Below are 13,163 nucleotides of genomic sequence, written 5' to 3' on the forward strand. Positions count from 1 at the left end.
ACTAACACCATGTTCCAAATTACAAGTGGATTGGATGAAATTTACTTCTCTTAGAGACTCCGCAAGCCAAATCTGGGGATTGGTTTATATGGGGGCTATATATAATTATGGACCGATATTGACCAATTCTGGCACGGTTATTAGAGACCATATACCAACTCCATGTACTAAATTTCAGCAAGATCGGATGAAATTTGCTCCTCTTTCAGGCTCCGCAAACCAAATCTGGGGATCGGTTTTTATGGGGGCTATATATAATTATGGACCAATGTAGGCCAATTTTTGCAAGGTTGCTAGAGACACCATGTACCAAATTTCAGCCGGATCGGATGAAATATGTTTCTGTTAGAGGATCCGCAAGCCATATCTGAGGGTCCCTTTATATGGGGACTATACGTAAAAGTGGACCGATATGGTCCATTTGCAATACCATTCGACCTACATCAATAACAACTACTTGTGCCAAGTTTCAAGTCTATAGCTTGTTTCTTTCGGAAGCGTGATGTGTTACAAACGGAATGACAAAATTAATATACCTCCCATCCTATGGTGGAGGGTAAGTTCGACCAGGCCGAATGTTATGTACTCTCCACCATGAATTGCGAAGAAACTTCTACGTTGTTGTAATACTTTCCGATGGCAAGGTATCATACAACTTCTCAACATCGTCTTCGGTTTATCTGCCATCCTATGGTAGAGGGTATAAAAATCTGCAGATATAAAAGAAATATGATTTGAAAATGGGATTCAAAGGGGACTTTATGCAATGAATAAACTATTGTCCTAATATAAAAGATTAAAATATTGAACTAAGGAAAATTTTATTTTTTAAAGAAATCATGTTTAAATTAACTGATAGAATCGAATCTTTAGATTTATGATAAATATGCTTCAAAGTACGCCACAAAGTACAAGCATTGCCTTATAGAATTGGGAAAATCAAGCAAAACCCAAGTTTATAGCGCCGAAAATACGGACATGCCGAATCCTAAATTCCCTTCGCCTTCGATTGCGTACAAAGACCACTATCCACAATCGATTTAGTTGAGCTATGGCAAAAGTTGCCGATATTTCTTGTCTTATAAAATGTCTTAACCAGATAATTTTTCTGCATATGTACTCTTTAGGTCTCTCAATTTGATGATGTTATTTGCAAAGAATTTTATGAGCCTCCCATTTAATTAAGGCCAAAAGAAATCTAAAGAGAAATAGACCCATTACCATTCATATGAAAGATTTTCGGGGGTGTTATCAAATAATCAACCTAAACATTAAATCGCATAATACTAAACTAATTTGTATGACTGTGATGTGAATGAATGGATAGACAAGGCAAGAGAATACAAAAGACTTAAGACACAAACGTCTATGAAACATTTGACAGCTAATGATTATTTTATATTTGACAGCAATTTATCAAACAATGAAATCATATGGCATGCTGATGATCATAACAAAAGGAAAAAGCATTGGAATTGGAGGAGATGATGGTATAGCTGAAAAATATGAGGGTATGAAACAATATCAAACTACCCTTTTTATTTCGGAGATTTCTTTTTTTTTTTTCTTTTCATTTGCTCGTTTTGAAAGCATATCTCACAAAAATACCGCCATTATCGAAACTAACAAGTGAACATTAGAGACATTTGGCCCTGGGGCCCACTTCCAGCAAATGGACTTCAATAGAGAAACTTGATATGCGGCACTGATATTTGAATCTGATTCTTAGCTTAAACCAATTTCAAATGTCCACCTGTATGAAGTTCAATCGAACGAACCATACCAAATGTTTTGATGAGTAAACAATGCAATCACTGCCAACCGAAATATTTTTGAAACAATAAAGACAAGTTTAGCAACTAAAATATTGCTTTTGTTGCTAATGATGTATGCTTCACCATGGATTGGAGTTATGTTAGATTTATCAGTTTGTTTGTTATGCTTTGAGTGAGGTTTCAAAATCAAACTATTTCTTCGTCTATGCTTAACGAATTAACAAACGTTTGCCAAATTTATTAGAGCGAAAGTCTTACTTCTTTCCTTAAATAAAGTCCTTTTGAATCTGCACTCAAAACAAAAGTTTACTTGGATCCAAAGATTTTAACCTTCCTTTAAGGATTTTGGTATTGATTCCGAGCCAAGATGAAAGCTCTTTAAAATAAAGAAATTTTTTGTGATCTAGCTGGCATTAAATCTACACTGAAAAAAATATTGTCGTGAGGTCAAAGATTTCATGTCTTTATAATACGAATGCAAATTTTGCTTAGCATAGAAGACGCATTTCTCTAGTATAAAGTTTGTTTCCTTGACCAAAGGTCGATAAACTCTTCAATGAAGTCGTATTGTCCTTATAATTAAGTGATTTGATTTAAACATGGATATCATAACATGAAAGAAAAAATGTTTGGGCTAAAGTCAACTTGACTTTAATAATTTAGAAAAAATCTTTAAATTTAATGAAATTGTCTTAAAATTTGTTGTCTTTTTGCATCTTGACTACGAAGCAAAAAATCGTTCAAATATAGGACATGTTTTTCAACACTTTATTTTAAAGACTTTTTTTACTTGAAAACAGCATAATTTCTACTGGAAGTCGAGTGTTAATTTGGAAAATAAAGTCATTGTTAGCTTGTTTTTAAAGGACTTTGATAGCATATGAAGAAAAAAAGCTAAAAAAGCGAAAAATTAAAATTTGCTGCCTAGAAGCAAGTACACAAAACCCGATTTTAAAAGAGAATTGTGTCTTAAAAGTATCCTTACTTGTATTCTCCGCTTCTTTGGCTCGGAATCAATACCAAATTTTTTAAACTAAAGACAAAATCTTTGGAACCGGGTATGCTTTTTTTTCAGCGTAGGATCTATAAAATTAAAATTAGGATACAGATCTCATTTATCGAATTTTCATTCTATTTTTCCGGTATATTAATAAAGCTATACACGTACAAACAAATGCCAGCTTAAAAATTCAAATTATGACAGATACTTCGAAGTAAAAAATATTTTCTTAATTCCAAAAAAGAAACTTTAAAACAAAGAAGCTAAATCCTCAAAATAATTCTTAGCCTATATTTGAAGCGTTTTAATCTTAAATCAAAAGATTCAATATTTCAGATAATTTAAGGACGATTTCTTTACTTTAAGGAAAATTGGACATGCAACTTTAATGAAGAACCCAAATTTTCACAATATGTGTCCTAAATTTAATGAAAAAAAAAAATGTTGAAGCACAGATTATAAACTTTCTTTTAAAGTTTCATTATTTTAAAGAAATTTTGTCCTTAATAGTGTGTAAATTGCGCATCCTAACATTGAGGTTGCGTAGTCTTTGATATCACGTACATATTTTTTTCAGTGTGCTTGTGTATGCACAACAATCTGACCCATAAAGAGAAAAAAAATTATACTTTTATTCATCAAAAACGTGTTTTTGAAGAGAAATGAATATGACAATGGTGTTTATTTGGCTGTTATTAAGTTTTTGGAAGGAAAGAAATATTTGTTTATATTGAGTCCCCTTTAGTATTACAGATGTAAGACATTTTATTATTAAGATTTAATTTTTCTATTTTTAGTGACGGATCTGGCATATTTAAGTGAAAACAAGTATATACGGCCGTAAGTTCGGCCAGGCCGAATCTCATGTACCCTCCACCATGGATTGCGAAGAAACTTCTACGAAAGACTGTCATCCACAATCGAATTACTTTGGTTGTGATATCTTAAAACTTCTTAACATCGTTTTCTAAATAGTTAGGTATAGTTAAGTCTCCAAATAATAACGAATCGATATGGACTTTTGCACGGTACGTAGAGAGCCAGAATTGGAATATGGGGGTCGCTTATATGCGGGCTATATACAATTATGAACTTGATATGGACCAATTTTTGTGTGATTAGGGATCGATTTATCTTTGGCTATATATAACTATTTAAGATAAAAACGCTTCAAATACATGCTAAGACTTATTTTGAGGGTTTAGTGTCTTTGGTTTAAAGTTTTTTTTTGGAATTAAGAAAACGTTTTTTACTTTGAGGTATCCGTTATAATTTAGTTTTTATACCCTCCATCATAGGATGGGGGTATATTAACTTTGTCATTCCGTTTGTAACACATCGATATATTGCTCTAAGACCCCATAAAGTATATATATTCTGGGTCGTGGTGAAATTCTGAGTCGATCTAAGCATGTCCGTCCATCCGTCCGTCCGTCTGTTGAAATCACGCTAACTTCCGAACGAAACAAGCTATCGACTTGAAACTTGGCACAAGTCGTTGTTATCGATGTAGGTCGGATGGTATTGAAAATGGGCCATATCAGCCCACTTTTACGTATAGCCCCCATATAAAGGGACCCTCAGATTTGGCTTGTGGAGCCTCTAACAGAAGCATATTTCATCCGATCCGGCTGAAATTTGGTACATGGTGTTGGTATATGGTCTCTAACAAACATGCAAAAATTGGTCCACATCGGTCCGTAATTATATATAGCCCCCATATAAACCGATCACCAGATTTGACCTCCGGAGCCTCTTAGAGAAGCAAATTTCATCCGATCCGGCTGAAATTTGGTACATGGTGTTGGTATATGGTCTCTAACAACTATGCAAAAATTGGTCCATATCGGTCCATAACTTCTACGAAGAAGCATCAGACAACGCTCGTATCATGTCCAGATACTTCGCAATTTCCATTGAATGCTTTGATTGAAAGAACATCATCCTGGTCGAGAGTACTACGTATAATGGCGTATGTGATTCGTTTTAGCAAGAATACAAGGACACATCAGAAATCGAAACATTCATATTTGACGTTGGCTGAACTTGATGAGGCTAGAATACAATGTTTGAGTTTGGCTCAAGAATGTTTCATGGAAGAGAAGAGATGTTTACAGAGAGGGGAGCCTATTAGCTCCAAGTCAAGACTTTTGAGGCTGTCACCATTTATCGATGATAAGGGATTGCTACGTGTTGGAGGTCGTATCGAAAATTCGCAACTGTCTGAGGATACACGTCATCCCATTATCCTGCCGAAAAATCATAATGTCACACGTATGATCGTCAACGAGGAACACAAAACTAATCTGCACCCTGGAGTTTTCTCATTGTTTGTAATTATCCGACAGCAATATTGGATCATAGGAGCCAGAAATTTGATACGAAAGGTTACCCACGAATGTTTGAGATGTTTCCGTTACTCACGACAGACAACCGAGCAACGAATGGCAGATCTTCCATCAGTAAGAGTTAGACAGGCATTTCCATTTGAGAACTCAGGCTGCGACTATGCAGGACCTTTCATCTTGAAGCTACACAGAGGCAGGAATGCAAAGACGTCCAAGGGATACGTGTGCCTATTTGTCTGCATGGTCACATCAGCAATCCACCTGGAACTGGTCACTGATATGAGTACAGATTCATTTTTGTCTGCGCTGCGAATTTTCATGGCTCGGAGAGGCAAGTGTTCCACAATATTCAGCGACAACGGCAGGAATTTCATTGGTGGACGACGTAAACTAGACGAGATGTATCGACAACTACAATCAGAAGACCACAACATTGCAGTAGCGACAGCTTTGGCTAAGGAACGCATAAAATGGGTATTTATACCCCCGTATTCGCCTCATTGGGGAGGCATTTGGGAGTCGGCTGTCCGGTCAGTGAAATTACACATGAAGCGTGTGATTGGCAATACTATCCTAACGTTTGAGCAGATGCGCACGCTTTTGGCGCAAATCGAGGCAGTTGTCAATTCCAGACCATTGGGAATTGCTCCAGACACAGAGGTAGACTACCTTTCACCCTCACACTTTCTAATTGGTCGACCTGCGACAATGGTACCCGAAGGAGATCTGACACACTTGGCTGCGAATCGACTCGATTATTGGCAGCACGTTCAGGCCATGCATCAAGGCTTCTGGAAGCGATGGAGCAGAGAGTACTTGACTTCCCTACAGCAACGTCCGAAGTGGACAAAGATAACCCAAAACATTGAATTGAATGATCTCGTCCTAGTCAAGGAGGACAATACACCACCAGCCGTATGGGTCACGGGACGCGTGACTGAAACTTTTCCAGGCAAGGATGGCCTTGTGAGAGTTGCCAGACTTCGCACTAGCCAGGGCGAAATGACCAGACCGATAACGAAGCTTGTGAAGTTACCTATATGCTGAAACGCTGTTTCAGGGCCGCCCGGGATGTTGATGAATGGATGAACACTACCTTTATTTTGCATCATTTGTGCTTTTTTGTATTTCGTACCTTTTACTCATTTTCCATCACTGTATTTTCTTTTCTGTCATCTCAGTTCTTTTTTGTATTTTTATTTAGTCAGACAAATTTATTCAAGTAGATCGGTCAAGTCAAATACAGTCCACTAAAGCAAATAAACTCCGCTGTTATTATTTCGAAAGGTTTTAGTTGGGGTTTATCGAGACAAATTCATAAACATTTATTGGTCCTTCTGGAGTCGGATCGCGATTTTTAGACATTCGCAAAATCGGTATTTATGGTCTTACGTGTGAAAAGAAGGAATTTGTCATAGTGATCGATTTTTAAACAATGTGAATTGTGAAATACATATTGACGTAAATATGTATGAAAAATTGTGTTCGTCGAACAAATAGTCAGTCTGACAAAAGGATGATGCAATATTGTGAAATTGTTTGTATATACACTGTACACGAGTGACGGGCATATACGTGAAAGCCTCGGTACAAGACATACTTAATCGGTATACATACATACAAATAAATCGTTTGGTTGCAGGAGAAGATCTGTTGTGAATGTGTTTAAGAAATCTATGTTAGCCATACATACATGCATTTGTCATGAGAGTGAAAAATAAGGGTTGTTTGTCAGCTACATGTTTCGTGCGTACAATCGTTCATATACATATGTACATGTTCTAATGTCTCTCAGAATTACCAAAGTTTAACGACAGATCTACATACGTAAATAAAAGCGAAGAAGGAAAAAGAGTGATTGAGAGCATTGACGTCGTGAATTGTTGTTGTTGAAGGAATACGTTGGATTTGAAATTTGTGTTTTGCCTAATTTGTGTTGAGCTTGTTGTTGTGTCTTCGCCTTTGCTATTACTCGTTGTTTGTGTTTGTAATATATGTATACTGTTGCCATAAGAAAAAATTCGTTATTTTGAAATTGTATGAATGTATGTGTGTTGTTTACGTCGTAAACTGGAACAATCGGTTGGTGAACGATTCGTGTGTGTGTGATTGGTTGCCATATGACTACGATTATGTGCGTGTATTGATTTATAAGGCAGCTAGTGGATATTTCGGCAACATTTGAATGGTATTTGCAACATTTGAACATTGGCAACATTGAATTGGTTGCATGATTTTAACGTATTTATGTGGAATTTCGATTGTCAATATTGTTTGCATAAACACTGCTGTGAAAAACTGTAAGTACATTCATTTTAATTTGATTTATTATGGCTGATGAAATGAACGTGGTTTTGAAGAACATTCGTGTTCTTAAGGCATCACTGACACGAGCTCATACATTTGCGAATGAACCTATCGACAATTTGACCGTTGAGGATTTGAACGTACGTATTTCACGATTAGACAATTTGTGGGTAAAATTTGAAGAATGGACTACAAGACTTTATGATTATGAGGAAATTGACGGATATACATGTCCAGATCAGGATATCGCAACATACGAGGAGAAATACCTTTCGACGAAAGGAAGATTTGAGACATTGAAACGTTCCTTAGGTCCTAGGGAATCTACGCCTAATTTAAATGATGCATTTTCGCGATTTGCTGATCAACAGTCGTCCATACTTCAACGAGTAGCAGAGGTTCCATCGCAGTCGAGAGGTGAATTACCGAAGATTAGAATTGAACCATTTACTGGTAACTACAAGGATTGGTGCGCTTTTAAAGATTTATTTTCATCTACAATTGGGTCAAGAACCGATTTATCAGACGTTCAGAAATTTCATTATTTGACTTCGCTTTTACGAGATGATGCTTCTAGGCTTATTCGACATCTGCAGGTTTCTGACGCATCGTATTCTGTCGCCTGGGAACGGCTTGAGGAACGATATGATCGACCACGGCACATTGTTACGTCGTACATTGAAACTTTTATGAGTTTGAAGCCAGCCAAAGAAGAGGATCCTGTGGGTCTACGCAAGATATCAGATACAACTCATGAAGTCATACGAGGTTTAGACGCAATCGGAAAGAATGGCAGAGATCCATGGTTGTTGCATCTGTTGAGTGGGAAATTGGATGCCGAGACGCGTAGAAGATGGTTTGAGCATAGTCGCGATGAGGTAGATCCAACTGTAGGCATATTTTTGAAATTCCTGGATCAACGTTGTGAGCAACTTGAACTTGGATCGAAGAGGCATAAACAGCATGGTGGTAGACAACAATCAATGACAACAATGGTAGCTACGGGTGATTCTAGAAGTTGTTTTAAATGTTCTGCTAGCGACCATCTACTGCATAAATGTCCACAGTTTTTATCACTATCGATAGATCAGCGTCGTTCATTTGTACGAGTTGGAAATTTATGTTTCAATTGTTTGGGGAAGGGACATACCGCTAATGCTTGTAGCTCGAACAACAGGTGCAAGACATGCAAACGTAAGCATCATTCACTGACTCATCAGGAGGAGGCTGTTGATAGTCCTTCATCATCTAGGGATGCAGCTGTGGCGGATAGACATGTATCTCTCAGCTCAGTTCCGGAATCATTTGCAGCAGGAACTCGCTCTGTCAGAGGACTGAGTCATATTTTGCCAACAGCTCTGGTTGAAGTTCGAAATCACAAGGGTGAATATGTACCGTGTCGCGTATTATTGGATACAGCATCTGAACTTTCTTATATCACAGAGAACTTTTTAAAGAAAACCGGAATTTCAAGACAACCTTCTCGAATATCACTTTCTGGTATATCATCGATTAAGGCTGATACGACCAATGGACATTGCTTCATTCAGATGCGATCAAGAGTTATGGATAAGACAATAGATGCACGAGTCCATGTTTTGAACAAGATAACCTCGAATATGCCAAGATTTATGCTAGAAGGGTCTCTGTTAGATAGATTTGCTAATGTTAAACTTGCCGATCCTGCTTTTAATAGACCAAGCGAAGTGGATATTCTAATTGGAGAAGGATATGTATGGGATATCTTCACCATGGATAAGATACGGGATCAACATGACAACATTGTGGCAGTATCGTCTATATTTGGCTGGATTGTGACCGGTGTGGCTTATTCGGAACAACAGGCAGCTGCTACCTCCATGGTATCGTTGGTAGACGTCGATGACCTATTACGGTCATTTTGGGAAATCGAAGAGAATTTTATTTCGCCATCGGCGGATGAACCGTTCCACGTCGTGGAAGAACATTTTAGAACAACCCATGGCCGAGCCTCGGATGGGAAATATGTGGTGGAGCTTCCGTTTGTCAACGAGGAGCCAGCATTTGCAGATACGTTATCAGGAGCTATGACACGTTTCCGTGCCACGGAAAGACGACTTGAAAAGGATTTGAATCTGAAGAAGCAATACACGAATTTTATGAATGAATACAAAAGCCTTGGTCATATGAGAGAATTGTCAGAGAATGAGATCAATGTAACAGACGGGAGAATCTTCTATCTTCCACATCATCCCATTGTGGGTAAGAAGCTTAGAATTGTATTTGACGGGTCATTCAAGGACTCTACTGGACACTCGTTGAATAGCAAGTTACATATTGGGTCTCCAATACAAAGGAATCTCTTTGCAGTCTGCTTGAGATTTAGATTTCATCGATACGTATTTACGGCTGACATAGTCAAGATGTTCCGGCAAATTTGGGTTGCGGAAAAACATCGGAATTTTCAAAGAATTGTATGGAGGGAAGATTCGAAAGAGAAGCTTCAACATTTTGAGCTTTGTACGGTGACTTATGGCACAGCCTGTGCACCTTTTTTGGCAGTCAGAGTTCTGCAACAGATTGCTGAGGATTATCGAGATACGCACCCGAATGCATCACGAATACTTATGGAGGATTTTTACGTCGACGACGTACTCACAGGTGCGTCATCAGAAATAACTTTGCAACAATATCGTGATGAATTGGTTGATTTATTTTCGAAATGCGGATTGGAATTAGGAAAATGGGTTTCTAATTCACCGAAGATCAAGGAACGAGCTAGCGACAATGAAAACGGTTTTTTACGACTTGATTCGGATTTGACAAAGGTTCTTGGAATTTATTGGGATTCCGAAGACTTTATATTCTACAGAGTTCGGTTGAATAGTTCCAGTCTGGCGACTAAACGAATGGTTCTATCAGATGTCGCACGCGTCTTCGATCCTCTTGGACTGGTGTCACCAGTGACAGTCAAATTTAAGATCCTGTTTCAAGAGTTGTGGCTACAGAATCTAGGTTGGGATGATCCTTTACCCGAGAGATTAGCTGCAATATGGCACAAATATCGGTGTGATTTGACTAATCTGGACAACCTAAGATTGAGACGCTTTATTGAGAACCGGAATGAGATGCAGCTGCACGGGTTCAGTGACGCGTCAACTAAGGCATACGCAGCGGTCATATTTTGCCGAGCTTTAGACGACGAGGGGAATGTTCACGTTTCAATTATGGCATCGAAGACACGCGTTGCACCCCTGAAACAAGTCTCATTGCCCAGATTGGAGCTCTGTGGAGCGTTGCTTTTGACAAGATTAATGAAAACAGTTGTGGCAAGTTTAGGACAACAGAATATGGAGATATTTGCCTGGTGTGATTCCACCGTCGTATTGTCATGGCTATCTATTCAACCTGCCAGACTGAAGACATTTGTCGCCAATCGGACATCGGAGATACTAGACTCGCTTCCTAGGAATGTATGGCGTCATGTCCGATCTAAACAAAACCCAGCCGACTGCGCATCAAGGGGAGTTATGGCTGAGCAACTTTTGGATTTCGATTTATGGTGGAATGGGCCCAGATGGTTGAGGGAACCATTGAACTGTGCAGAACACGATAACGATTTAGATCCAATAGACAATGAACAGATTGACGTCGAAATGAAGCATCAGACAACGCTCGTATCATGTCCAGATACTTCGCAATTTCCATTGAATGCTTTGATTGAAAGAACATCATCCTGGTCGAGAGTACTACGTATAATGGCGTATGTGATTCGTTTTAGCAAGAATACAAGGACACATCAGAAATCGAAACATTCATATTTGACGTTGGCTGAACTTGATGAGGCTAGAATACAATGTTTGAGTTTGGCTCAAGAATGTTTCATGGAAGAGAAGAGATGTTTACAGAGAGGGGAGCCTATTAGCTCCAAGTCAAGACTTTTGAGGCTGTCACCATTTATCGATGATAAGGGATTGCTACGTGTTGGAGGTCGTATCGAAAATTCGCAACTGTCTGAGGATACACGTCATCCCATTATCCTGCCGAAAAATCATAATGTCACACGTATGATCGTCAACGAGGAACACAAAACTAATCTGCACCCTGGAGTTTTCTCATTGTTTGTAATTATCCGACAGCAATATTGGATCATAGGAGCCAGAAATTTGATACGAAAGGTTACCCACGAATGTTTGAGATGTTTCCGTTACTCACGACAGACAACCGAGCAACGAATGGCAGATCTTCCATCAGTAAGAGTTAGACAGGCATTTCCATTTGAGAACTCAGGCTGCGACTATGCAGGACCTTTCATCTTGAAGCTACACAGAGGCAGGAATGCAAAGACGTCCAAGGGATACGTGTGCCTATTTGTCTGCATGGTCACATCAGCAATCCACCTGGAACTGGTCACTGATATGAGTACAGATTCATTTTTGTCTGCGCTGCGAATTTTCATGGCTCGGAGAGGCAAGTGTTCCACAATATTCAGCGACAACGGCAGGAATTTCATTGGTGGACGACGTAAACTAGACGAGATGTATCGACAACTACAATCAGAAGACCACAACATTGCAGTAGCGACAGCTTTGGCTAAGGAACGCATAAAATGGGTATTTATACCCCCGTATTCGCCTCATTGGGGAGGCATTTGGGAGTCGGCTGTCCGGTCAGTGAAATTACACATGAAGCGTGTGATTGGCAATACTATCCTAACGTTTGAGCAGATGCGCACGCTTTTGGCGCAAATCGAGGCAGTTGTCAATTCCAGACCATTGGGAATTGCTCCAGACACAGAGGTAGACTACCTTTCACCCTCACACTTTCTAATTGGTCGACCTGCGACAATGGTACCCGAAGGAGATCTGACACACTTGGCTGCGAATCGACTCGATTATTGGCAGCACGTTCAGGCCATGCATCAAGGCTTCTGGAAGCGATGGAGCAGAGAGTACTTGACTTCCCTACAGCAACGTCCGAAGTGGACAAAGATAACCCAAAACATTGAATTGAATGATCTCGTCCTAGTCAAGGAGGACAATACACCACCAGCCGTATGGGTCACGGGACGCGTGACTGAAACTTTTCCAGGCAAGGATGGCCTTGTGAGAGTTGCCAGACTTCGCACTAGCCAGGGCGAAATGACCAGACCGATAACGAAGCTTGTGAAGTTACCTATATGCTGAAACGCTGTTTCAGGGCCGCCCGGGATGTTGATGAATGGATGAACACTACCTTTATTTTGCATCATTTGTGCTTTTTTGTATTTCGTACCTTTTACTCATTTTCCATCACTGTATTTTCTTTTCTGTCATCTCAGTTCTTTTTTGTATTTTTATTTAGTCAGACAAATTTATTCAAGTAGATCGGTCAAGTCAAATACAGTCCACTAAAGCAAATAAACTCCGCTGTTATTATTTCGAAAGGTTTTAGTTGGGGTTTATCGAGACAAATTCATAAACAGACCGATTTCGACCAATTTTTGCATGGATGTTTGAGGCCATATATTAACACCACATACCAAATTTCAATCACATCCGATGAAGTTTGCTTCTCCGAAAGGCACCGGGGGTCAAATCTGGCGATCGGTTTATATGGGGGCTATATATAATTATGGACCGATGTGGACCAATTTTTGCATGGTTGTTAGAGACCATATACTAACACCATGTACCAAATTTCAGGCGGAGCCGATGAAATTTGCTTCTCGTAGAGGCTCCCTAAGCCAAATCTGGGGATCGGTTTATATGGGGG

The 13,163-nt window shown here is 39.1% G+C and overlaps 2 protein-coding genes across 2 annotated transcripts; both read left to right on the forward strand.

Moving 5' to 3' along the window:
- The first annotated feature begins 4,742 nt into the window (after nt 1-4,742).
- Nucleotides 4,743-6,170, forward strand: LOC142235358 (uncharacterized). Its single transcript, XM_075306613.1, has one exon. The coding sequence runs from the start codon at nt 4,743-4,745 to the stop codon at nt 6,168-6,170; it is 1,428 nt and encodes a 475-aa protein (XP_075162728.1).
- Nucleotides 6,171-7,453: 1,283 nt separating this feature from the next.
- Nucleotides 7,454-12,595, forward strand: LOC142235359 (uncharacterized). Its single transcript, XM_075306614.1, has one exon. The coding sequence runs from the start codon at nt 7,454-7,456 to the stop codon at nt 12,593-12,595; it is 5,142 nt and encodes a 1,713-aa protein (XP_075162729.1).
- The last annotated feature ends 568 nt before the right edge of the window (nt 12,596-13,163 follow it).

Source organism: Haematobia irritans, chromosome 4 (genome assembly GCF_050003625.1).
Source record: "Haematobia irritans isolate KBUSLIRL chromosome 4, ASM5000362v1, whole genome shotgun sequence".
Taxonomy (NCBI): Eukaryota; Metazoa; Arthropoda; class Insecta; order Diptera; family Muscidae; genus Haematobia; species Haematobia irritans.